We start from the raw sequence: 25,830 nt of genomic DNA on the forward strand, positions 1-25,830 counted from the left end.
ACTCCAGGACCCCGTACGCCGTACGCCACACACACACACACACACACACACACACGGAGGACTCTGCTCCACTCTGGTATCCTGCTAGCCCGACACTCACCTTTGTGCGTCGTAATTGCCGTTTTCCCTTGTACCACGTGATGATGGCATTCGGTCGAGAGCCCGATGATTCGCAGGCAACTTCATAACGACGATCGGCTATCATCGAGCTGGGGGGCTCCAGTATTCGCACCACCAGAGGCTTCACTGTAAGAGGAAAGGACATTCAATTGAATTTCATTGCAATTGTAATTAAAGTTCTGTTTGCCATCATATTTCATGGCCTCATAATTGCGTGCCACACCGCAGCCCCTCCCCTAAAATATACACAATCCTTGGAGTACCTTTCGTATCAACAACAATTTGTGTCTATTACGTCTCGACAGCTCTCGAGTGTTGCACTTCCTGAATGGCTGCCTGGTTGCTGTAGCCGCTGCCTGGATTATGACTTTGTCCGGGCCCTTCCTTTGCCTTTACCTCCACCTTTCCGTGTTTCCCCGTTTCCGTGTCTACGGCTCGTTGATACTTTGCTTCTTACGGCCACGAGGCCTCCTCTAAGAACACGACCTGACATTTATGTTGACGCCCCCCCATCGACAACTCGGGGCTGTAGGCTCTGTGCTTCTCCCCTCTGGCATATAATTATTTAATGGGGGCTCTCTCTCTCATAATAGTACTAAAACTTGGCATTTAACCTTATGGAAAGTGGAGTGCTACACTCGGAGAAAAATGACATCCTGAGATTCGGTTTAGATTTAAATATTTTTCTAAAATGTTATTTCCATTACTATAATATTTAATTTAAATTTATTTTTCATGTATTAAATAAATATTTGTATACTTTAAATAAATATATTTCTTATTTAAATTAAATATATTTCCTTTAAATATACCCTGTTTTTTTAAGTGTTTTATATTTCAAAATTAAATAAAAGAAGTATAAAAAATACTTTTTATTTATTTAATTTATTTTTAATACTCTTCAATCACTTTAAACGTTATTATAAAAAAAATGTTTATAATTAAAATATAAACAAATTGAATACTTGAACTAAATTATTTAAATAACTAAATTTACATAAATAATTTTAAAAATTAAAAGAAAAAAATTTTAAAAATTCGTATAAATAATTTTAATATATAAAATAAATAATTTGAATAAATAATTTTTAAAATTAAAATATTTTAAATAAATTAATAAATACTTTTTTAAATTTAAATAAATAATTCTGCAAATTTAAGTAGGCAATGTTAATATTTTAAATTAATAATTTTAATATTTGTTTGTGTTTTCTTTGTACTATTCCATTTTTCTCCGAGTGTAGCTTGGGTACACTCTTGAGGTTTAAGGTTTCTGTAAGAAAGAGCTCCAGTCTGTACTAAATCTTTGAGAAGATAACCAACGCGTTTTCAATCCCACGTGGAACCTAACCTTTCTTTCTTTCTTTTTCTTACTTTCTGCCCCACCCACACTTTCCATGGAGAAAACTCCTCCGAGAAATGTTGGACAAATATATTATCGTATACGGTGGGTACTTACAGTGCATATCCAGTATGAAGCTCTTCTCCTTGGGCTTATCTAATTGCGTATTCAGTGCCTGACATGTGAATACGGAATTCAAATCGTTGCGCTGCACCGATGGCCACAACAGACGGTTCTCGATAACATCGCCGGAATTGTGCTCGTTTTGATTGTCGACAAGCAGTCCATTTACGAGCCAACGGACCTGCGGTTGGGGTCGACCTATAACCCCAAAAAAAACAAAAACCGAGAAACACAGACACAGGGAAAAGAGTTAGTGAAATGGCAGTAGTAAAAACGAAAAATGGTGCAAATTAAAAAGTCAAGCTTGGAGAAAGGAACGACCAGCACCGTCAGTCGGCAGCCGCCACCAGGACCGACTGCTGCCAAAGTCTGTGATACGATAGGAAGGGAAAAGCAAAAGCAAAAGAAAAGCAAAGCAGACTTTGTGATATTTTCATTTGCAGCAGACAGCAGCAGGAGGCACCAGTGAGCGGCAGCAGTGGGAGACTTTTCCTTGAGCCCCAAAAAAACTTTTTAGTCCTCTTGTCGGTCAAAGCTTTTAAGGAAATTAACAGGAAATTGTCTAGCCGAGCATACGGATATAGCCATACGATGAAGAGAAGCGGGTTTCGGGTTTTTGGGGCTTATGTGTGTGTTTTCTATTTTTTTTTTTTTTTTTTTTTAGGCAGGACTGGAGTGGGATGTCGATGGATGGGTGATTGCCCTATTGGGGTTAAGTTCGTCTTTTGTAGTCAGAATCAACTTACCGCCCACCACACGACAAGTGATAACGATATCATCGCCCTCCTGCTTTGGCCCCAATTGAGAGCCATTCAGCTGGCGGCCCCAACGATCCAAGATGATTGGCTGCTCCGGAAGTACTAGAAAAAACAAACACACACACACACACACAGGAAAGAGAGAAGAGAGAGGCATGGTTGGGCATCAAATATGGTACTCCATCATTTTTGGGGGCTGGCAACACTCACTTATTACTGACAAATTGAAACGGAAACTTTGCGTTTGACTTGTGCGAAAATCCACACGACATCGGTAAATGCCCTGATCATGACGCTTGATATCCTGCAACGAGAGAGGGAAACAGAGAGAGAAAGAGAGAGTGTAAATTATTATGTGTATGGGGTGCGAAAAAGGGAAACACATGATTAGCATGCACTACAACACACACTCCCACCGCAACACACACACACACACACGCTCACACCTGCTGGAAAAGCCATATAATTTTCAATTATTGCATGTCACTTGAGCCCCACACCCCCGCACCCCGCAAAGTACAAGCCTCAAGTGCGGTCTGGCCTGGCACTCAAGCACCGAAAGCAGGCTCTGCTTTTACCTCCATTTGGTGTCAGACATTTGGGATTTTCATTTTTGTTTTGGGCTTTCCTTTTCTTCAATGGAAAATGCATGAAAAATTAGACTAGTTTTAGTTGAATGGTCTCTCAGAGAGACAGAGCCTTTTGACTTTCATTCTCTTGTTCAATAATTCAATTGACCACAAAATAAACCTATTCTTCTGTCTTTTGCTTTTTGCTTATTTTATATGACATTTTCTGGTTGCAATTCTTTCCCATTCAGTCTGAAGGATTTTGCATAAATCCCAAAAATTTGCTTATCTTAATCTATGTTGATTTTGTGCAAAGAGAATTTGTATTTTGTGCAAAATCTATGATTTTAATTGTATTTCTATTCTTTTGCTGGATTTAGGGGAAGGAAAATATTTTTAGCATTGTTTCTGAGCAGAGGAGAGAATTTTTAAATTGAATTTGATATCAGAAAAGAGTTTAATGTTTTTTTATCTGAATCTGGTTGATATTTCAGTGATAAGATGGGGTTTCAATATAAAGGAGCGCATTATGGCAGGATTTTTGATAGAGGATCCATCTAAAGTGCTTTGAGCTTATAAAAGATGAAAATTTGTGCTCAAAAGAGTATTTTTAATCTGTGGGCCTGTATTAAAATGTTATTTTGAGCATAAAATCTCCTATCTGTAATCCTTAACTCTAGTTGATAATATTTTAGTGCTTAGTTATTTCTCATTTGTGTTTCAAGAATGTATTCTAGTACCAAAATTCTGCCTTCCAGTTGGATGGAATGTGTTTAAAACCACGAATACCATTACGAATACTCCACTGTGTTCGAATTTCATTGAAAAGACAATTATAAATAATTATTATGTAAATATTTCCACAAATAACTTTTTATAAATATATCCAACAAACAATCAAACATTGATTGAATCATTGAAATAATCAACACCAGAAATATGGATAAATAATTAGAGCATATTAAAACCCATTCCATCTGTAAGATAAAACCCTTTTTTCTGACATCTGTATACCCGCCCCAACGACTGGGGAGCAGTTGATGATTGTTTGCCACTTGCCACATAAAATGGCGTCAAGTTAATTGGCTTGCAATTGAAATGCAATTAAAATTCATTTATAAGCTCTGTGTCTGTCTCTGTCTCTATCTCTGGGTCCCCAGTCCCAATTTTTAGCACATAATTCATGAGCGAACGAGCTACAATCCGTGGGGCTCCTCCTCCATCCCCTGGATGCCACTCGTATTATGAGAGGATATTGTGTGTGTGTGTTTGTGTGTGTGTGGCAGCTGGAATTTATGGTGGCTGCCTCTTCGTGTGCATTTCACATTCATTTCGAAAATGCAACCTCGTTAACGAAGTAGATCCTCCATTCCCCACTACCCCCCCCCCCCCCCCCCCCCTCCCCAGCGTACCTGTGTTTATTGCTTAACTCACTTAAGACCTTAACTAAGTTGGCCTTTAAAAAGTCAAAATGCTTGGGCAAAGACAGCACTCAGGCACGGTACAGGGCACGGGGCAGGGCAGGGCCAAAAGCCAGGACGAGACGAGAGACGAGGACGATGTACATGGCATAAGTACTCGTACATACAGGATTTGTGTCTGTATCCGTATCTGTGCGTATCTGTGTGTGTGCTCTGCATCTATGTATTGCATGACAGTAACGGTAAATCAAGTTATCTGTAAACATGCAAGACATTAATAAACATTTCGCGTGCGCCAGGCAATTTAACAACTTTTGATATCTAAATTTGTTTTCCACATTCCATTCCATTTCTGTTCGGTTTTGTTTTTGGCTGCTTCTTGGCTCTTCTGCTTGTTGTTTCCGCTGCTGCCAAATACCTGGTACTTCAACAGCTCAAGGGTATACGTATACAGGCCTCAAGTAGATGAAGGCCTTACCGACACTTGCAAGCACAAATATTGCAAGCAAAACTGTATTCACCAGCTCGATGTCTGTGTGGCCTTCTATGTGTAATTTCAGAGACTACTAGAGCGATAGCTGCCACATAAAATTAACCAACAATTCAATTTTGAACATCTTACAAGGAGAGACTGTGGCTGTGGCTGTGATATCTACCAGGATACCCTCTTTGGCAGAGGCTTACCGAATGGCAAGATACAGTGGGCCTCCAATTTGGTAGGTCTTTTCTCTACCTAGCCATTGGAAATCCTAAAAGTGTAGCAAGTATCCCTTCGACAGCATTAAAGTGGCTTTCTCTCCTTTATTTAAAAATTATTTTTGGTTTTTGCAACAATATTTCATCAATTCTAAATCCAAGTAAAAGGTAATCTCTAGTCGAAACATTCCATTTTTGTTTCCTGCATCATTATTCAACAGATTTTCATTAAATTTTTAGCACTCTCTCTCTCTCTCTCCTTTGCATAATAATTTACTGCATTTTTCATTTAATTACGAGCCTCATTAGGGCATAAAAATCCACTTGATGAAATTGAAAAAAACCTAAACACGAATCGGTGTAGTATTTGCACATTTTCTTGGTTTTTTATCCGCAATTTTATGTATATTTATTTGAGTTTTAAAATGCACAACTATTTGCATATTTGAAGATTCAAGAATCAATCAATTTATAAAAAACTCAACAACAAGTGAGTGATTTTTGAAGTTCAATTTGCATTTTTTGAATACTATTATTTCAATATATTTTATTTATTCACTTGAAACCGCAAAAATTTGATTGAAAAATGCATGTATTTATTTATAGAAATTTGTTGTGTAACAAAAACTTTTTCATTTACATTTTATTTAAATTTAAAATGCGCATTTATTTATATAGAAATATTTGCAGCACGTCGCCCGCGGCATCCGAAAAAAATGAAACCCGCTACTTTTGAAATGCACAATGACCCCGAAAAATGGCATTCAAGCGATTGAATAAATGAATGAATGAATCTTTTTGCAGGCCAGCAGTAGAATATATTTAATTTTCAACTAATTTAACACACACACACACACAGGGAAATTAATGGGGAATCATGATTCCTGCGGGGTTGGGAAGGGGGATGGGTGAAGGGGGTGTACAAAATCTCACCTTAATTTCCAAGGTTGCTGGCTGCGAATCAAAATGGAATTTGGCCCGTGAGCCAAAAACCTCCGGGGCTGACCAATGTCGGGGCTGGTCCCGTGCCTCCTTATCGCGAACATCGAAGCTGAAAAGAGAGAAAAGAGCCAGAGAGGTGGGGGTGAGAAAGAAAAGCAGACAAATACATAAAATAGCATGGAATCGGGCAGCCACCCCATTAATATTTAATGTGGGGCCGTGTGGTGCGCGAATTAAATCGGTCCGCCACCCCCAGCCCCTTCCCCCGGTCCACTCTGAAATTAATGAAATCCATAGCCAATATAATTCAGCCAGGAACTCTCCTCCACGCCGGGGCGGACCGCTCCGCCCTATCCCCTTCTCCGGTCATGAACTTTTTGCACGAAAATTAGCGTAATTTATTTTTGGCCTGCTCATTAGGCCACGGTCCAGAGCAGACGCTTCACGGATTTTTGTGGCGGTATGGGGGTTTGTGTGTGTGTGTGTGTGCTAAAATGCAATTTATGCTCTGCAGATAACAATTAATTTTTTTCCATTTTTTTTGGGGGTATTTTATTTTTCAAATTCTTATGCACTTCGGCGTCTCTGCAGTGCATTTAATGGTTTAAGTTTTGTTTTGGCTTTCGAACTTGGAAGAACTTCTGAGTGCATTTTGTGTGGGTTTTAGGGAAAAATATAAATATACAGAAATATTCAAGTGGAAGTGGCATAAGCAATGAGTTATTTCAACATAAAAAAATCATAAAAAACCATTAAAAAAACCTTCTAAGAATCAGTAAAAAATCATTTTATCATTTGAAGAATTTTTAAGTAATAATATACTACCACTTTTAATGATCGGAATAGGAAACTGAGCCACTAATTGATAAGCATCTTCCGAAACGTATTAATGTAGTTTTAAAAACATTTTTGAAAGTATTTTAAAGAACTGTTGTTATTTTTAGTATTTTAAAATTAAAATTTTTAAAACTGGAGTTATTTCTACATTCTAAATTAAAAAGAACCAATAAAAAAACTTTTTACTATTTAAAGAATTTTGAAGTAATAATATATTACCCCTTTTAATGATCGGAATCAGAAGCTGAACCACACATTGATTGGAAACTCCCAAAACGTATAAAGGTACAGTTTTCAATAATGTTTGAAAATATTTAAAAGTTTTTTTTATTAATTTATAAAAATTTTAAAAATAAAAATTTTGAATTTTCTAAAATATTTCAAATAAAATATATTTTTTTTATTGAGAAAAAAATAAGCATAATAAAAGAACTTGGTAGATCAAAAATCATTTACAAAATTCTATAAAATACATTTAAGTTTTTGCCGAGGTACAAAATTCCATAGCTAATCTTTGTTGAATTCTTAAATTTTTAAAATACAAATTTTCAACAAAATGTAAGCTGTTTCACGTACTTATTTGCATCAAATACATTTATATATGCGAATTCTTTAATTAAAAACAAATGAAATGATAAAATGTAATTAAATAATGGACTACTGTTCTTTCCCTTTCTGAAATCCCTTTCACTCCATTAACATATTTTGTTGCCAGCCTTTCAGAAAAAGAGTAAAAAGAATGAAAGGAATGAAAAATGTACGAGTGCTGCTGCGTGAATTTTTGAAGCCCAGACAGACAGATAGACAGACAGCCAGAAGGGGTCGTCTCTCAATCAGAAGAGACCCTCCATCCTGCCACTCTATCCCTCTTGTCTTTGTGTTGCCCTTTCTCTCTATCTCTCTGTTGCTTTCCCTCTCTCTCTGCGCCTCTGTCTCTGTTTCTCTCCTGCCCGAAAATACTTGTTGTTGCAATTTCAGCCACTTTCGACAGAGCGTTAAGCGCCCTTTTGTAGTATGCCACACACACAATAATTTATGCGGGAAGCCGCCGTCGAACCGGCCTCACAGCCCCCTCTCCCTGTCCTTCTGCCCCTTTCGACACTCGTTGCAAATGCAACAGCTTAATTGCGGGTCCGGGCTGCAGTGCAGCCAGGACTCGAGTGCAACAGAGAGGCACACCAGCAGCAGCAGCAACGGGAGGGGACATGGCCCCACGTTAACCCAAATTTCTTCTCTTTTTTTTTTGGCATATTTTTTTTTTCTCCGAGAGCCGTTCTTAACACCGCCATTTTAATTAAAAACTAAAAAACAGTTGCACTCCGCACTAAATGGGAGAAAAAGAGAGAGAGACGAGTGCAGATTGAAAGGTGGAGCGAGAGAGTGAGGCAGAAGGATTAAACCAGAGAGAGGGAGTGGCAAAGGGGTTAAAGGTAGCAGGAGGGAGAGGTGGAGAGGGAGAGAGCGAGCGAGTGCGAACGTTAATAACAGTTCTTTTGAGGGGCCTATGCAGCAAATGTTTATGGCTAAATAATACAGAACGAGTACAGGACTCCTCGGAGCAGGACTTTCACGCAAATTGAGTGTAATGAAAAGGCTCCTCCATGGAGAGCAAGACGCAGCAAAAAAATCTACGGCCTGGAGAATAAAATGCACGGAGAGATTGAGCTTGGAAAATACCCTCAGGGAAATGAAATCCAGGAAAATACCATGAACTGTGGCCTCCAGGAAAAATAGAAAAAGGGAAATAAAATTAGTTTTTCTATGAATTAAAAAAAAAAAATTATTAAATAAAAGGAATTAAAATATATTTTTTGTATTTAGTAAAACAGAAAATTACACCTACTTTCTCCATTTGCATACAACAAAAACGGTTTAAAAATAAATAAAAATAAATCAACTTTTTCCTTTTTCAATCGCCCACTCCTTCGAGTACACCCCTTTGAGCCCTGTATACCCTACAAGCCTCTTCGCACAAAAGCAATTATGTATAGCAAGAATGGAAAATCTTTAGTTGACAACCAAAAGGCGCAACGTTGCATGAAAATGCAGCCGTGAATGCAATTAGACGGTAGAGCCCCCCCAGTCCCCCTTAAGGCCAAGAGCTAGCAATTTCAGGCACTTTATTATGGACTTTCCGCATGGACTTTCCCGGGGACTTGAGTTGACTTGACCATTTCCGTAATTGAAGCTTTAAAGCGTGGGCAAAACATCATCCTTCCCGAGCTTCTGCTCTCTCCACACTCACACACACATAATTCCTGTGGCTCCTCTCGTCCTGGCCCCGAGGTTAATCACTCTAAATTAGGTAAACATAATTAAGTTAATTCCATGACGCGGGAACAAAGAAAAACAAAAGCTAAACAGAGGCAAAGTAAAACAAAAACAAAAACACAACGAAAAAATCAGAGAGGGAGAGGAAAAGCCAAAGGGAGGGCAGGGGCAAAGTCACACATCCTGCCCGGCACGAACGCAACAATTTCTCCCACCGGAAACAGGACGGGCCTCAAATCGTAGCCTACTTATGTGCGCTGGTCCCTCGGCCTCCACCCCAAAACGATTTGAAAACGTAGCAGCCGAAACACTCGACACTCGAGACTCGAGACTCGACTCGACTGCTCCCGTCTCTCGTTTGCATTTAATTAAATGTGTGCGTCGACGAAGACAATTGGGAGGACAGGTACGGGACGACTCACCTATAGAGCGGTATGCCCGCATTGTCACGAAACCAAAGCACCATATAGACATTGTCCAGGGGCTCCGTAATGGGGCAAGGCAGCGACACTGATTTACCCTCAACGGCATCGACGTCCTTCGTTTTCACTGTGGGTGTGTGCGGGAGTTTCATTTCCAAAAATTATGTTGTCACGGATTTCGTGCGTGCGTGTGTGTGTGCGTGTGTTTTGGTCCAGCATCGTTTCGACATCATCCATGAAAATAGAAAATAAATGCGTAAAATTTGTTAATTAAATGTACGTTCGTTTCGTATATGCCTACAGCGAGTGGGAGAGAGAGAGGGAGATGGAGAGAGGGCGCAAAGCTTTTAGCAATTAAATGTTGATGGCGGCTTAATTTCTACGTAATTACGAATGCGTAAATGTGTGCTCCGCTCCGCCCTTTGGCAGTACATCTCCATCATCCATTGGCTTAGCAGCAGAGAGCCGGGAGAAAGCCCACGGCTCTGCTCTGCTCTGCTCTGCTCTGTTCATTTATTATGCATGTGCAAAATGCGTGCAACGCAACGATTTTTTGTTTGTTCTTCCGTTTGGGGGCATATTCGAATAGAGAGACTCTTGTGAAAGCCGCTAGAGAAAGGCCCACTTTAAGCTGGCTTTGGCATTTAATTACAAAATACAACAAAATATAGCTTTCGGCTGTGATTAAATGAGGATAAAACTCCTGGAGAGCAATGCATTTGCATGATTAATATCTGGATCAATACGTATACGTTCTATCATAGTTATGTTTTCTTGTTTTTTTTCTAGATTCCAGCTTAACCCAAATAAAACAGCCGGACTTTTCAACAATTGCTATGTTTTTTTTTTTAATTTTCATTATTTTGTTTTTGTTTTTTTGAAATAGTAAAGGCTTTGTATTTGATTATAAAGAAACAAAGATGGAAAATTATTTTTATTTGGAACCTATAAAATGTATAAATAAGACTTTTTTCTTAGCTAAAGCAAAAAAAAAAAATATTTTATTTAATTTTTTATTTTTATTTAATTTTTTATTTTCTTTTAATTTATATTATTTATAATAATTTATTTAATATAGTTTATATTTTTTAAAATTTAATTTAATGGAAAATAATTTGTATTTAAGACAGATACAAATTAAAATTAAGTATATGCTTATATTAATAATTAAAATCCGAAATTAAATTGTATAAAGATTAAATTGTATTAGATCCCCAGTAATTCCAGCTTATAAACTTGTCTCTACAGGCTTTAAGCCCAATCCCGAAACCTCCTTAATAAATGGATTTACTGTGTGTGCGTATGCGTATTTATAGCATCAAGTCAGCGGAATATTTAATTGTTTCTCGTCTCTTAAATTTCGAGTATTTTATGGCTTTATGCGGCGTTTTGGCTGCAACAACATTTTGGCATTGAATCAGAGGCCTGGCCCGGCGATAAAACATCAAAATCAACAACAGCCAACAATAGCTGTCACATGTGTGTGGTGCGGCCTGGACTGTCTTTTTGCTGATTTTGTTGCCACAGCCACAGGCCCGCCGCCGTCAGAGCTCGGCTCGTATCAAAAATGTTTATAGATAAATGTGTAGATATAAATAAAAATGTCTGCGCATCATATGAGCATATCAAGAGCACAAAAAGGGCCATAAAAAATCGCTGTAACATCCTTCACAATGCCACTGCCACACTCCCACCGCCCCACCTCCCCATTGAAGCCTAAGCTCCCCTCCCCCTTCTAACCAATGGTTTTCCCTTCCCTTTCTTCCCTTTCTTTCCTTTTTTTTCTTCTTTGCCGTTGACTTTATGTGTAAATATGAAAAAATGTCATTTTATTGCCACAATGCGTCGAAATTTTGTGAAAATTTATTGCGCATACGCAACATTGTACAATAAATATGCGCTTAAATGCCCCCCAACAAAATGTACGAGTATATGTCTGTTTAAGAGTGTGTGTGTGTGCGTGTGTGTATACTTTATGATGGCACTGTTTGCTTAGCACTGGCCTCCACTGTAGACAGAGGCTGGCGCTGGGCATCAAAAACAGCAGCGACAAATGCGACTTAAAAAATATTTGAAAATTTGAAGGAAGATACTGGAAAACCTATCCCAAGAATTAGCCTAAAAATACCTAAATTTATGTCTAGTATTCCCTGGGCATTTCTGTATCCCGAAAGCCTTTTTTTAATGTCAAAAGGCAGCATTTGTCATTCAGGAAGTGTGCGAGTATTTAGAAAAGGTTTTCCTACACCCCACTTGTTCACTCGTTCATCTGCTGGCAAACACACCTCTTCTGGGTGGTGCCATTAGTCGTCTGGCCATTTTAGCTTCTTAGCCGTCACACATCCGTCTGCCTGGAAAATTCCAATGCATTTTGGAGCGATGGCTCGGTGCTGGCGTTGATGCTGGTTGGTGGTGCATCAAAGGAATGCCTTGACTCGGCTCTGGCTGGGCTCTGGCTGTGGCTGTGGCAGGCAAAAATGCATCACACGTTGGCAGCATTGCTAAACGACTTTAAACTCTGCTCTGCTTCTGGCAATTTTCAGAAAATTGTGTCCGCCTGGGCGTCGTCCCCTCCTCTCTCTCTCTGTCTGTCTCTCTTCGGTGGTGTGTCTCTGGAGTCTCACGACTCCTTTTTCGACTGCATTTTTGTGTCGCCTTTTGGTTTTGGCCTTCACTTAACTACACCCAAAGCTCGTCGACAGCTCGTGCATGTTAAAAGCTATTTAAATATGCTCTCTTTGAATGCCTTGATTGGCTTACGTCCTCTCTCTCTCGCTTCGGGATGCCATTCCACTCCCTCCCTTCTCACCCTCCTCCCCTCCTCTCCTATGTGTCCTCTGCTATCACCATCCCTTGACTTGACTTGCATTTGCTGTCGGTTTGCCTTGACTTCAAAAAAAAGAAAGGCAAAATATATGAGAGAAAAAAGAGAGCGAGGAAGATGGAGTGCAAGTGTTAGGAAGGAAGCAGCAGCATAACTTCTCTGCATGAATTAACCCTTTAATGACCAAAAGGAAGGCCAGTTGATTTGAACCTTTCGGTGGGCGAGGGAGTGTCCATTAGGGAGGGGAAATTAATGCACAAAAAATAGTGGCTTTTATTGGGAATTTCATTACACTCTTTCACCGGGTGTTAATGATATTTTCATTACAGAAAAGGAGGATATTCTTATCTTATATAGATCGTTAGATATAGCCATGTTTATCTGTATGTTTTAGGACATGGAAGTTTCTTACACTTATGGCTGAAACCTTACAAGAAAGATTCTTCTTTTAATTGAATGAATATATTCAAAACCTCTTTTCCAAAGATTGGATCAATGGCTCATATACATATGTAGCTACTGAACCAAAAATCGGTAAAAAAAAAAATGATCGAAAATCATTAAAAATCTAAAAAAAAAAAGCGTAATGCCCCTCAAAATAAATCGCAAAATAAAACCCTACTGTAGGGCTTATGGATAGCCCAGGAAATGCGAGGATTTTGGACTCCGGCAACCACTTTTTCTATAAGGTTTTAACACTAGATATCCCTGAGTATCGAATGAAGGCTTTAAGCCTTAACCTGCCACCTTTTTACCTGCTGTAATTTCCAAATTGATTCCCAGTAATTCCCGGTAGTTCCGCCTTTTTTCCAGCTGTACTTTTCATTCCCGCACATGGCTTTTCTAGGGTTAAACTAACCTCAATCAGTATCCGCTACACAGACAGACACCCGCCTACCCGCTACCCCGCAACCCACCCGCTAGTTACAGCACCAGTAACCACCACAATGCCACGCCCCATCACACACCATCCATCCATCTATCCACACACACACACACACACACACGCACACACACGCACACGCACCCTTTCATGCCACACACACACCCATAGAGAAGCCTCCGGTTCTGTTGATGCAATTGCAAATGCAAAACTTTAATGGAATTTTGTATCTGTGTCTCCCTCTCTCTCCCTCTCTCTGTGTGTGTGTGTGTTGGTGCGACAATAGTTTTGTGAACAACTTGACGCACTCGCAACTTTTATGTCAAATGCATTTTGCACATATTTTGTTGCAGCACCACCACCAGTGGGAGGAGGAAGAGGAGGAGCAGGTACTCTCCTAAAGGGTGAAATTAACGTGTTGTCAGGCCCTTTAATTGATATTTAACAAGAAGTCTCCAAAGCCAGTTCTATTCCCAGACATAATTGCCCCAGAGCGGACCCACCTGCAATTACCTTCTAATCGCAGACGCATGACGCAACTCCAGTGTCACAACACCCTTTCCCCGGCCCACAAGGCCTTCCCATTTTTGCCATTTTCCGTTGACATTAACACGTCACCAGACATGAAGGACTTCCTCTCTCCCTCGGAATGGGCATGGGAATGTTGCGAGTATTTGTTTACTCTGACATTTTCTCGATTAATCGTGGGGCTCATTAGTGGTGAAAATTTGTATGAAGACCCCAAGGGATACCGCAGGAAACAGAAGTTCCGTTCGTTGGAGAGTCTCATGAAATATACATGGACTGCATGGCGCAACATTTATAAACCTCTTTTCTCTTGCCACAAACGGCGGCAGGCTCTGTTGAATTTAGCATGAACTGGCGGCAAACTTTAAGCAAGAATTTCTCATCGAATATTTTTCATGAAACGGAAATCAATCAAAACTTTATGCCAGGAAAAGTTTATTATTGAAAAGCTTTCACTATTCTATGGGGGAAAATGTTTCTATTTTTTTGTTGTTGGGGAAAAATCAGTGGCGGAACAGGCTATAAAAGGAATTTCTCCTATTTTTCGAGTATAAAATAGATCATTCTTTAAGGATATTTAAAGTTCGTTTTGATCCGAGTTTTAACTCATCTTCCGCTGCCATGGCGTTCCATTCCCCTCCCTCTTATCCTTCACGTAGCCTAATGAGCCGTTTCTGGCCTGCCTTCTGCCTCTCTCGCTCTCCGTGTGTGTGTGTGTGTGTTGGTTGACTTTTTGAGCCGCTTTGCCATGTCCGTGTGTCCGTGTGCCCGTGTGCGTGCGCGTGTGTTCGTGTGGTTGGCATTATAAAAATTACGAGTATTATGGCTGCGCATTAAGTCCAACGCTGGAAAATTATCGTCCATCGTGCGTGTGTGTGTGTGTGTGTGTGTGTGTGTGTGTGTCCTGCGGTCAGACGGCAGGCAGTCCAGTGGCAATCCCCCACTCCCTCTCTCTGCGGTTGTTTATGCCGACTTTTTCACTGCTTTTTGGTTTTTAAACTAGGATTATATTTTCGGTAGAACTGCTGGCATTTACACTGTGGAATGGCCTCCCACACACTGCCCCCCCTCGAGCCAAGATGCCGCTACAAAACGAAGGCAATTTCCCATCGAATATGAAAATGACATTTTATGCAAAAAACTATAGCCCGAAAAACAATAAACCTGCCAAAGAAATAAAATAAAAAGGTAATAGCAGCCAAAAGAATGCGAAATATAACGAATTTTCACTTTTATTAAATTACATTTGAAATTTAATCAAATTCGGAATTCCTTTTTCTATTTTTTTTTAGTTTGTTGATGGACAAATTGGCAGACAGCCAGGCAGCCTCGACATGAAATCAAATTTAAATAAAACCAAATTCAAGACAGTAACAGAGACAGGCAGCTAAAAATATTCAAATTTCATTATATTTTGCCATCAAATTCAATTAAATGACGGAACTTGTTGTGTATGAAAATTTATTTAAAAAGTTTGGCTCGAAATTTGCACGAAAAGTTCTAGAAAATATTTAGTTTCTGCTCTTGCAAGTTCTTTCCATCAATCCAACTAAATCTCAGAGATTTTCCCTTTTAAATAAAGTCCCCCTTTTTATAGAAGGCCAAAAGTCGAAAAGCATCTACATGATTTTGGTTTTAACCCAACTCTGGCCCCCGTCCTGTCCCCCAACTTTAACCCATTTACATTTCTCTGGTCTCTTTTACTTATTGCTTGTTTTTCTTGTTTTCCTTTTGGCTTATTGATTGTTATCGCATCTCTGGACCGCAGCGGGGACTGGAGACAGGGAGAACCAGAAACTGGAGGAAAGTAAATGGGATAAATTTGAGCTTAACCCCACAGATACAATGGGGGCTAAGAGGCAGCAACATGCGAAATATTCAAAGCTGAAGAGGAAACTAAAAAGCAGAGCAGCACAGCAATAAGGGTATTCCCGGCACTGCTTTCATTTTTAATCCGCAGATTAGCTGCTCAGGGATTTTCATCAAAATAAAAAGTCGAAAGTACCCTGAAAGAAAAATGGTAGATTAAACAAAAGTACACAAAATTTTTAAAAACAAAAAATTCGGATTTAAAAAAAAATTACAAAGGGAAATTAAATGGAATTTACTTACGTTTGAATATAAATGTATTCAAAAATGTTTTTAATTTGGTTTATATTTAATTTAAATATAAAACACTTTAAAATAAAATAAATACATTAAGTTAAATAATATTTGATATTTAATTTAAATATAAAACACTTTAAATAAATTGATTCAATTTAATAATATTTAATTTAAATATAAAACACTTTGACATAAAATAAATACATTAAATTAAATAATATTTCCTGTTTAATTTAAATATAAAACACTTTAAATAGATCTATTAAATTTAATAATATTTAATCTAAGCATAAAATAGTTTAAAATAAAATAAATACATTAAATTAAATAATATTTTATATTGAATTTAAGTATAAAACACTTGAAAATAAATTTATTATATTTAATAATATTTAATTTAAATATAAAATACTTTGAAATAAAGACAAAAATATATCATATCATATCATATATCATGCCATCAGCTAAAAATTAATGGCATAAATATTCTAAGAGATAATATTTAAATTTAAGGTCCACTTTCCAAACCGATTTTCATTCTTTCCAGATCATGTTTTTCCCTATAAATATTGTGCCAGATCGTCCATAATTTATTAAATTAGCCTTGTAGCATTTTACACTGTTGCGCGTTTCCTATCGATATCGTTGTAGAAGCAATAATCTAGAATGGGCGATTGCATTTACGTTGATTTTTGAAATCAAACAAATTTTGTAAATCAGCAAACTTATGAAAAACGTCAGGGAAATGTACGAAACAGACTTGCTGCTTAAATGTTTATTTATTATTTTTAGACATCTCTTTGTAGATTTTGTGGTACGCCGTGAAAACCATCGATGTTCTCCTCTTATATATCCATGGCCTCAGGGGCCATTTGTATTTGTTTTCCCTTAAAATACTACCATTTCTCGTTGGGGTTTTCGACTTAAAGCCCAGTACCGAGACGTTCAGATTTGGGGTATCGCTGCCATGGCATAATCGCGCCTAAAACACTAATCGTATAATGGCTGTCGATCTGTGCCGGTGGATCGAATCGTTTCAGTTTTAAGTCGGCGGTCGCCACAGTTTAATATTCAGAAAATGTGAACGGACTCAAACAATGCCAAAAACGATGCCACAATTGAGGATATTTCAAATACTTGTGCTGCTGCTGCCGCTGTTCTTAGCACAGAAGCCACCGCCGCAGGTCTATCTGGGTGGGTAAACGACTCGAGAACGAAGCCTGGGAGAGGCGCCACAGATAAGTGCAACAGAGGAAAACGAAAGTGTCTCCGTTAATGGGAATTATCTCAGTTTCGACTCAGTGGATGCTTTAATTTTCCCGATTTTCCAGCTCACGAAAGCCGTGCGCGCCACTGGAGTTACATACGACATGGACAGAACTGGGGCGGTATATGCAAGAGGGGGCAGGAACAATCCCCCATCAGATTGGATGCCAAGAAAGTGAGTTTTGAGCAAAACGAAATTGATTGCAGTAAGCACATAATTTCTGTCCAGTCAGTTTTCATTAATTTGCCAGATATTGAGCTCATGAACTACGACGAGATACTGCGTTCCCCAGTCATTTTGCAGAACAATGGGTACACGGGTAGGCGAGGTCCTGGGCCATCCATTCGATTCGTATAACCTTCGAAAAATACTCCATAGCCCACATGGATATACCGGAAACGAGGAACAACAGGAGACCCTACATAACGGGCGGCATGCTCCAGGGTCGCTACATGGCGGAGAGTCTGCAGTTCCACTGGGGATCCTCAATATGGACCGAGGGGGGTGCCGAGCATTGGATCGAGGGGAAACACCACGATGTGGAAATGCAAATTGTTCACAGGAACTTCCGGTACCGCAATCTCAACGAGGCCGTCAAGCATAAGGATGGTCTCGCCATACTCGCAGTCATCTTCCGAATCGACAAAGTACACTTTTGGCCACGACAAAAACAAGGCACTCTTTCAGACAGAAATTTCCATTTATTTCAGGGTCCAGGCTACACTGTTCGCGCGCTCAAAAAAATCACCGATCAACTGCTGAAAATTCGACAGTTCAAGGATCAGTCGCTTATCGAGGAGGACCTCACTTTGAGGGAGCTGTTGGGCGACCTAAACCCCAAGAAGTTCTTCACGTACAGTGGCTCCCTGACGACGCCCGAGTGCCAGGAGGTCGTCACCTGGACGGTGTTCGGCCAAACCTTGCCCATAGGCATCGATGAGATGAACAATTTCTGGAATCTAACGAGCTTCGAGGGTCAAAAACTAGTGGCCAACTATCGCTATGTCCAGAACGTGCATGACAGGACGGTGTTCATTAATTCGAATCGATAATGAAGGATATCCCTCCCCTTTTTCGAAGGGGTGCAAATACATAATAAACTCTACCAACAGTCAAAGATCAAGGCAGGGCAGGGCAACCCCATTCTGGCTCATCTTTGCGGCTGTCTCTCAAGTTTAAACCATTTACATTTCTCTGGTTTCTTTCTTGTTCCATTTTTCCGGTGTTTTCTCTTGGCTTATTGATTGTTATCGCATCTCTGGACCACAGCCGGGCTGGGGAATGGAGACAGGGAGCACCAGAAACGGGAGCAGAGTAAATGGGATAAATTTGAGCTTAACCCCCCACAGATACAACGGGGGTTAAGAGGCAGCAATAGCAGGAAGACCACCAATGCAAAATACTGCACAAATATGAGAAATATTCCAAGCTTTAAAGTAAACAGAAAAGTACGGTGGTACCTCCTGTAGCAGAATTGCCATGGCTTAGAAAATACAGCAGCATGAACAGCAAAAACAGCACTAGGGGTATTCCAGCGACTGCTTTTTATGTGTGTTTCTTCGAATTTACTTCCAGCGATCAGCTGTTATTGGAAACTACTTTAAAAGCCTTCAAAGCAGACCTCTAGACCCTCTAGACACCGAAACTGAAGAAACTTCGGGGTTGAAGACTATTTTATTTTTAGAGTGACCGTTCTATAGCGCATTTTTGGCTATATTTTATTAGAAATGTGTATTCTTTCTAATAATTATAAGAAAGGGGTATTCTGGCGCCATTTAATGACAATATTTCATCATTTACCAACCCTCTACCTCCCAAGCAAAACAGCTGTTTAGAAAATGAATTAATCAAGCCAAAAATCGTTAGTGGAATATCCCTAATGGTAACTACTGTAAAAACGTTTTGCCGTATCCAGGCATTAGCATATTCCGAATCAGCAGCAGGAGGAAGGAGGAGCAGCAGCAGTACAGTAGAGCCGCAGTCAATAACTACACCAAACATCGATACCCCCCCAACAGCAACAAACAGCAACAACAAGAAGCAACTTCTGCATAAATTTTCTACCAGAAACAACACAAACATCAACCAAAGGGCGGGCAGGGGGGTAGAGAGGACTTAGGGGCCAACAATCGAGGCCAAGAACTAAGCCCAGTTTTATAATAAAGTAACAGAAATCTGTTCTCTGTATCTGCCCTGTTGGCACTTTTGACCCCCTGACCTGGACCCAGGACCCTGGACCTGGGGAACTTTTGAAACAAGGCTTTGGCGTTGGCTTTGGGGTTTCCTGTTGCCAGTCCTGTTTCCTGCTGCTGTTGTTGTTGCGGATAGTTTTCTGGGGTAAAGGGGGCTCAAATCAAGTCGCTTCTCTCTAAAGCATTTTCAATTTCATGCTAAAACGAGAGAGGGGCCAGCAGGGGAAAGTTCAAAGGTGTTGACCAAGTTGCAAGCTCTGCTCCACAGAAAAAGCCATGGCGAATATTGAATTTGTTTTAAATGGCAGCCATAATGAGACGACAGGAGCAGTGTGCAAAAAACTTTTCTCTCAGAGAGAGAGGACCTCCTCGAGGTCCAGGTTTTGCGGCCAGGACAGAGGCGAGACAATTTATGGCTCCTTCGGGGGCCTTAAATGTTTCCAAAATTTAAATATAATTTGTTTTAGTTGACTTTCGGGCCCATAGAGGAAGCAATGTTTGACAGAAAATTTATCAAAAGTTGAAAGGGAAAATGGGTGTCGGGGGTGGGAGGGGGGTAGGAAAGTATCTTTTGTGGAGCAGATAACCGACTCTTTAATAAACTGCTTGGGTCCCCCAAGGGGTTGGGTTATACATTTTTCAATCACAGAATTTAAATTATTTTCTTGCCATTTTTCCAAGGAATTTATGGGAATTCCCTCTTTCATTCAGGTGAAGGTTATCAACGAAACGAAACATTAAAAACTCTTAGCTTGTCCAACGATAAATACATTTGTTCCGGTTGTTGCTTTTCTAGGCTCTTTTAAATTTCCAATTTCTTGCATTTATCTTCGCACGAAACTTTGTTCCGCAACGAAACTTAAATCATCAGCTGTGTGTGGCATTTCAGGGCAAGAAGTCTTTAAGCCAGGTGCCGACTTAATAACCTTCTACGCCCACCCCCGCCAACAACAAAACCACCTGCGACCCAAAGCCTAAACAGTGGGGGCTTTGGGGGTGCGAGAGATTTACATACTAAACATAGGGGGGACTAGTCGTACAGTGGTGTGCCACAGAATTTCAGGGCAGCTCATAATCTTAAATCTAGGCAATATGATGGGTGAAAGAGAAGGGCAATCGAGCAGCAGAGAGAAGGGCAATGAAGCTAGAAGGAAAGGTTCCCAAAAAACACACACACCCACACACACACACACACACGCACACATAATGATATGCAAATGTGCATGAATAAGTGTGTTGAAGTGTGCCACACTAACACTTGAGCAAACGCACACACACACACACTCCTGTATCCCTGGAAGAACATCAAAGTTTAGGAATTTTCTCCGCATCGTCAGCGCATAGTTGGGAGCGGAGTAGGAGTTTCCTTTGGCGTTAATGAAATGTGCAAATCTACCAATTGACCAAACCACCAACCCCTAAAACCAAAGCACCCCCCCCAGCCCCAGCCCCAGCCCCAGCCCCAACCCCCTCCCCCGCTGTCTGCCAATAGCCTCAAGACGCTCATTTAGTCATTTGCATATTAAAAGCTTTTGTCGCACAAAAGGTTAAATCAAAAGATAAAGCGCAATAATTTTTTGCGCCTTTTTGCTTTTTCTTTTTTGCTTGTTTTTGGCCCGTTGGTCCTTGTGCTCCTGCCCTCCCCCTCCCCTCCCACACCCCTTGTAGTTGTTAACATGCGAATCAAGTCAAGGAGTGGGAGAAATCGGAAGATTGGATGGTTCAAGTGGAGTGGGAGTGGGAGTGGAGGGGTGTCTGCCATGTGCGTGTCGATAAAATATTTTGCTTTGACGCTATGTAAACACTTTTGTGGCATTTCTTTGGAGTTTTTCTTCTGCGGGCCAAACACACACACGGCACAGTTATGATTGAATGCGGGAGAGGGGGAGGGGAAAGAGTGGGAAGAAGGAATAGAGCAAGGGAAGCAGTGGGAATCAGGCCACATTTGATGTCGTTTGGCAGTTGATAGAGTATGTGCCGGGGGTTTGAGTTTATCGCCCCATGAATAAGAAATGCATGCGCGGTATAAGAATACTGTATACCATAAAAAGACCATGCACGAAAGGCTAAGTAAAGTTTGCTAATAAAGAATGCCAATTGGGGCTAAACATATCTAAAAATACTGCAAAAATACCACACAAAAAATACTACGAGAAATTAAAAAAATTAAATATTATCGAAAATACAAGAAATACTGAAAAAATACAAAAATACTAATAAAATACCAATAATAAGAAAAATACCAAACTTTACAAGATAAATAAAACGAAATAATAATAAGAAAAATACTAAGAAAATACGCAGAAAAATATCAAAAATGCTACATTTTGGTATTCAATCTGATTCATCAAAAACTATTTGATCAAAAATACTGTAAAATCTGTTTTATATAAAATTTAATTATAGTATACTAGAAATACTACTTCTGTATGAAAATACTAGATTCTGCCACACTGCACTAAATATTCACTAAAATATACGAGTAGAACTGAGCTTTAATTTTTCAGTAAAGTTCCCAAATCTCATACCTTAACGGTTCAGTATTTAATCAGTATTTTAAGTATTTTTATTCGTTTTAAGTAACACTTTTCTAAAGTCTTAAGTATTGGCAATTCTTTGGTATATTCTGCCATAAAAAACTGTTTTACTACTGTTTGCCCGTTGCCTGCAATTGTGTTTACTTTGTTCAGTTTACGAGTCTGTAATCTCTCAAAGAAGTTGGTATTTTATGTACAGTTAAACTCGATTTATTTGGTATTTTTATGGGGCCAATAACCAAACAAGTGCGGTTTCCTCTGTGTACTTCTAATGCTCGTCCACATTTGCCACAATTGTTGTCAGCTACCGATGCTGCCCCAATGCCCCCCCCCCCCCCACACACACACACACACACATGCAAGCAGAGGTGTAGTATATATATATAGAGACGACGATCTGAGCCGACTTAAAATGCCACAACAATTGCAGGCAGCTGCTGCCTCATGCCTCATGCCTTCTGCCTGTTGGTGGTGGTGGTGCGATTGAATGCGATGGAAATGCTTAGCTCAGCATAACACAGCGATTGTCATCGCAGAAAACATACAAATATTGTACAAATATGTGTGCTGCGAGTATACATATATGTACTGGTTTATATACATCTGCTGTTATGGCCATAAAGTTCAATAGCGAGAGCCCTCCTCCAATCCTACATTCCCGACAGCCCCTGCATCCATCCCACATCTCATCTGCCCGCAGCTGTGCAAGAATTGACATGATGAGCGATTTTAACACTTGTGCGGTGATACGTTTAAAGAGGGGGCTAGAGGGCTAGAGGGCAGGCACACAGCTCCCCCGTATATTGCAAATATTCAACCTACTTTCCTATGACCTTACCACACAACGACAGGCGATGGGCGTCGGGCGACGGGCGACACAGCAACAAAAAGAATAGAGAGAAAAAAACCAACGGCAAACACCGATGTGTAGTTATTATGATGGCTTTTGTCCCCCGGACGGCTTATGGCAGCCAGCGCGTGGAAATTGGAGTAAAGGCAAGTGGAGGCGACACACCATATAAGCCATATACGGGGAGGATTTAAGGGCCAGAAGCAATTTTGAGATGAAACGAAGGTTACTCTTTAAATAAATAAATGATGAGTGGGGCGAGGCGAGGTGAGGAGCTTTTTAATGGAAAGATATGAGTATCTCTCAAGAGGCAGAGATATTTCTTTTATTAGGAATTTTTTAACTATAAAATTAGCGTCATAAATAAAATTTAAAAAATATATATAAATATAAAATAAATAAATATTAAAAAAATAAAGATAAAATAAATATATATAAAATATAAAATAAATAAAAAATTAAAAGGTAAATTAATAATATAAATAAAAAAATTAAATATGTATTTTAATAAAATAAATAAAATCAAATTACATTCCCCAAAAGTATCACAAAATGCAGGTCCACTACTTAGTGCTAAGCCACACTGGCAGAGAATCATGGACATTTATATCTGTGTTTTTTTATTAATTATAATTAATTTGAGAAAAACCTTTAAAATGTCTGTTAGAAGACTCCTTAATGGGGGGAAATATCCTAATAAAATCCATTAAAATCTCTCAAAAATAAACCCTAAAATAATAAATATTTCAAAAAATGGAAATATTCAACAGTTTCCCCAAAGCATAGTTTACATTTTAAGATTTTCGGTTATTAAAAACCTTTAAATGAAGGCATCATTCCCCGCTTTAATCCACACCCACGCAAAAAACCCTCCATCTGTGCCACAAGTTCCATCTTGCTTCTGGAATGCATGCTACCCCGCGATTGCCCATTCTGCAGAGTGTATATCAAATAATAACAAAATATAAACGATTCCATTTTATTGTTATGTGTCAGCAATGTTGTTGTTTCCGAACCGCTGCTGCTGTTGTCCCTTGGCCCGTGGCCCGTGCCCCATGCCCCATTGCCTCATCCTTTGCTGAGTCAAAAGCCACATAACCAACTGGCAATGACATTTGACAGCGGCAGCACACACACACCCACACACACACACAGATACGCACCGATCCAACACTCACACATTGATAAGCGCGTGTTTACACATTTACACCAGGGAGGAGGAAGGAGAACCGGCAAAAGCAAAGCTTATATCATACATGTCCTCATATGATAAACAACAATAACAAAACGACAAAAAAAAGAAAGAAAACAGAAAACAGAAAAACAAAAATGAAACCAAACTCTCGTAAAAAAAGATAACAAGATATGTTTTCGTCCTGTTTTGTGTTGGAGTCCTACGGGAGAATGGCAATCCCCCCTCCCCCCCATATCCCCATATGTGTTGAAAATTTCATGCGCGTTGATTTGTTTAGCTCTCCCTCTGGAGGGGCTTCCCGAACGCAATTATTTTTAATTTATTTGTGCGCGCCTTTAATGCAAAAACTGGTAGGAAATCCTTTTAGCAGGCAGCGCCAGCGAGTGCGAAACACAAACGAAATGTAATTTAAATTTAATTAACTTTTGCAAAAGCAACAAAGGAAACCACGGCCCAGGAACAAAGAGGCAGGAGAAAAATTATAATTTACTTAAGCAGCAGCTGTGGCACGGTACGCTTTCCACCGACGCGTCGCATTTGCCATTCACCGTGGGTCCTAGGAAAATCTCTTGAGATTTTGTCTTCACAAAAAGTTGTGACACTTTTATTCATAGAAATCTTTAAATCAGTTTTTAATTTCACCAAAAATGTACTAAAAACGTTGACATGTGAATGGCTCTTTTTTTTTAAGGGAGAAACAGATTGAATGGATTATAATCTATTTTATGGGATGCTTTATTGCACTTGATTTTTCTTCCAAAAAGCGTCTCGACCGTATTTTACTGTTTGCATATTTTGCCATTCACACAAGACGCAGCGCTAATCACACGAAAAATCAATTGTTCCCCAAATATCTTGGAATCATATTTTTTAGCACAATTATTACCACCAATAAATTAAAAATCAATAAAATTTCCATGTTTTCTCCGTTTACATGAGAATGGCTATATTTTCTCTGATTCAAAAGTAGTATTTGTCTTGCAATTGCTTCAGGGTGCCTTCAAGAAACTTATCGTGCAAGAGCAGCTCCTAAGCACGACTTTGTATCTGTATCTGTATCTGTATCTGCATCTGCACTTGCATCTGCTTCATCTTCAGCCAGGACCGTAATTGGATCAGCATTAGCCGCCACTGCCACTGCCTTTGCCGTTGGATCTTTGCTTCTTGGCCCGACGCTTATGCCCTGGTGCTGAACATGTGCAGGAAATAATGTAGTTGAGAGGTCAGAAGACCAGAGCCAAACTACTAGCCAGGACAAAGATAAAGCCACGGACACGCACTGGCACACGCACACATGACAGCCGCCTAACGAGGTCAATTGTAAGTTATTTCCACTCTCCAGCCGACAAGCGACCGAGAGGATGGCCGAGAGGATGGCCGAGAGGATAAGGGATAAAAAGAAAAACAAGAGAATAAAGCGTACGAAGCGAATGAAGAGAGCGAGAATAAAGTGTAAGCTGAGGTCCAGACCAGGAAATATCCAGCGCATGAATATCATTAATGGCTAAAGAGCGTTAAAGGTCATTGTTCCTGTTTCGTTCCATGTCCTTCCGGTACTGCTTTCCCTCCCTTCCAGCTGTGTCCAGGAAGAGCAAGGAAAGTACAGCTTAGCTGCGAGAGGAATACCTAACTCATTATTATGCTTCTTCCCCTCCAACAGCATATGCTATGATGGGTATATACATATGTGGGACTAAAAAGGAGTAGAAAGAGAGGAGGGGAGGGCAGGGACCATGGGGAGATCTTTGTGGAGGAGGTGGGAGTATGTATAAAGTCTCATAAATAGTGTTATTAGACAGGGCAGCACCTAAATGAAAGAAAACAAGTGCCCATCAGAGGTGGTCTCTCTCTCTCTCTCTCAAGGCAAAGTGCAGTTTGTCTCACTCTCTCTTTGAAAGTGGGATTTTATTAGGAATGAATACCCCTAATGATTCCTAAAATGTTGAA

At 39.7% G+C, this 25,830-nt stretch overlaps 2 protein-coding genes across 2 annotated transcripts in view; one reads left to right on the forward strand and one right to left on the reverse strand.

Moving 5' to 3' along the window:
• LOC108163604 (neural cell adhesion molecule 1) overlaps positions 1–25,830 on the reverse strand; it is an 89,840-nt gene that overhangs the window by 32,950 nt on the left and 31,060 nt on the right. Inside the window, exons 3-8 of the mRNA XM_017298993.2 lie at positions 9,502–9,628; positions 5,963–6,080; positions 2,554–2,647; positions 2,332–2,445; positions 1,580–1,783; positions 101–246 (exon numbers count right to left, since the gene is read on the reverse strand). Of these exons, the coding sequence (XP_017154482.1) occupies positions 101–246; positions 1,580–1,783; positions 2,332–2,445; positions 2,554–2,647; positions 5,963–6,080; positions 9,502–9,628 (803 nt within the window). The remainder of the gene's footprint in view (positions 1–100; positions 247–1,579; positions 1,784–2,331; positions 2,446–2,553; positions 2,648–5,962; positions 6,081–9,501; positions 9,629–25,830) is intronic.
• On the forward strand, positions 16,876–18,296 carry LOC108163605 (putative carbonic anhydrase 3). Its single transcript, XM_017298994.2, has 5 exons — positions 16,876–17,036; positions 17,174–17,283; positions 17,338–17,428; positions 17,488–17,756; positions 17,820–18,296. The coding sequence occupies exons 1-5, from the start codon at positions 16,940–16,942 to the stop codon at positions 18,159–18,161; spliced, it is 909 nt and encodes a 302-aa protein (XP_017154483.1). The 5' UTR covers positions 16,876–16,939; the 3' UTR covers positions 18,162–18,296.

The sequence above is a fragment of the Drosophila miranda genome, chromosome 4 (genome assembly GCF_003369915.1).
Source record: "Drosophila miranda strain MSH22 chromosome 4, D.miranda_PacBio2.1, whole genome shotgun sequence".
Lineage (NCBI taxonomy): Eukaryota > Metazoa > Arthropoda > Insecta > Diptera > Drosophilidae > Drosophila > Drosophila miranda.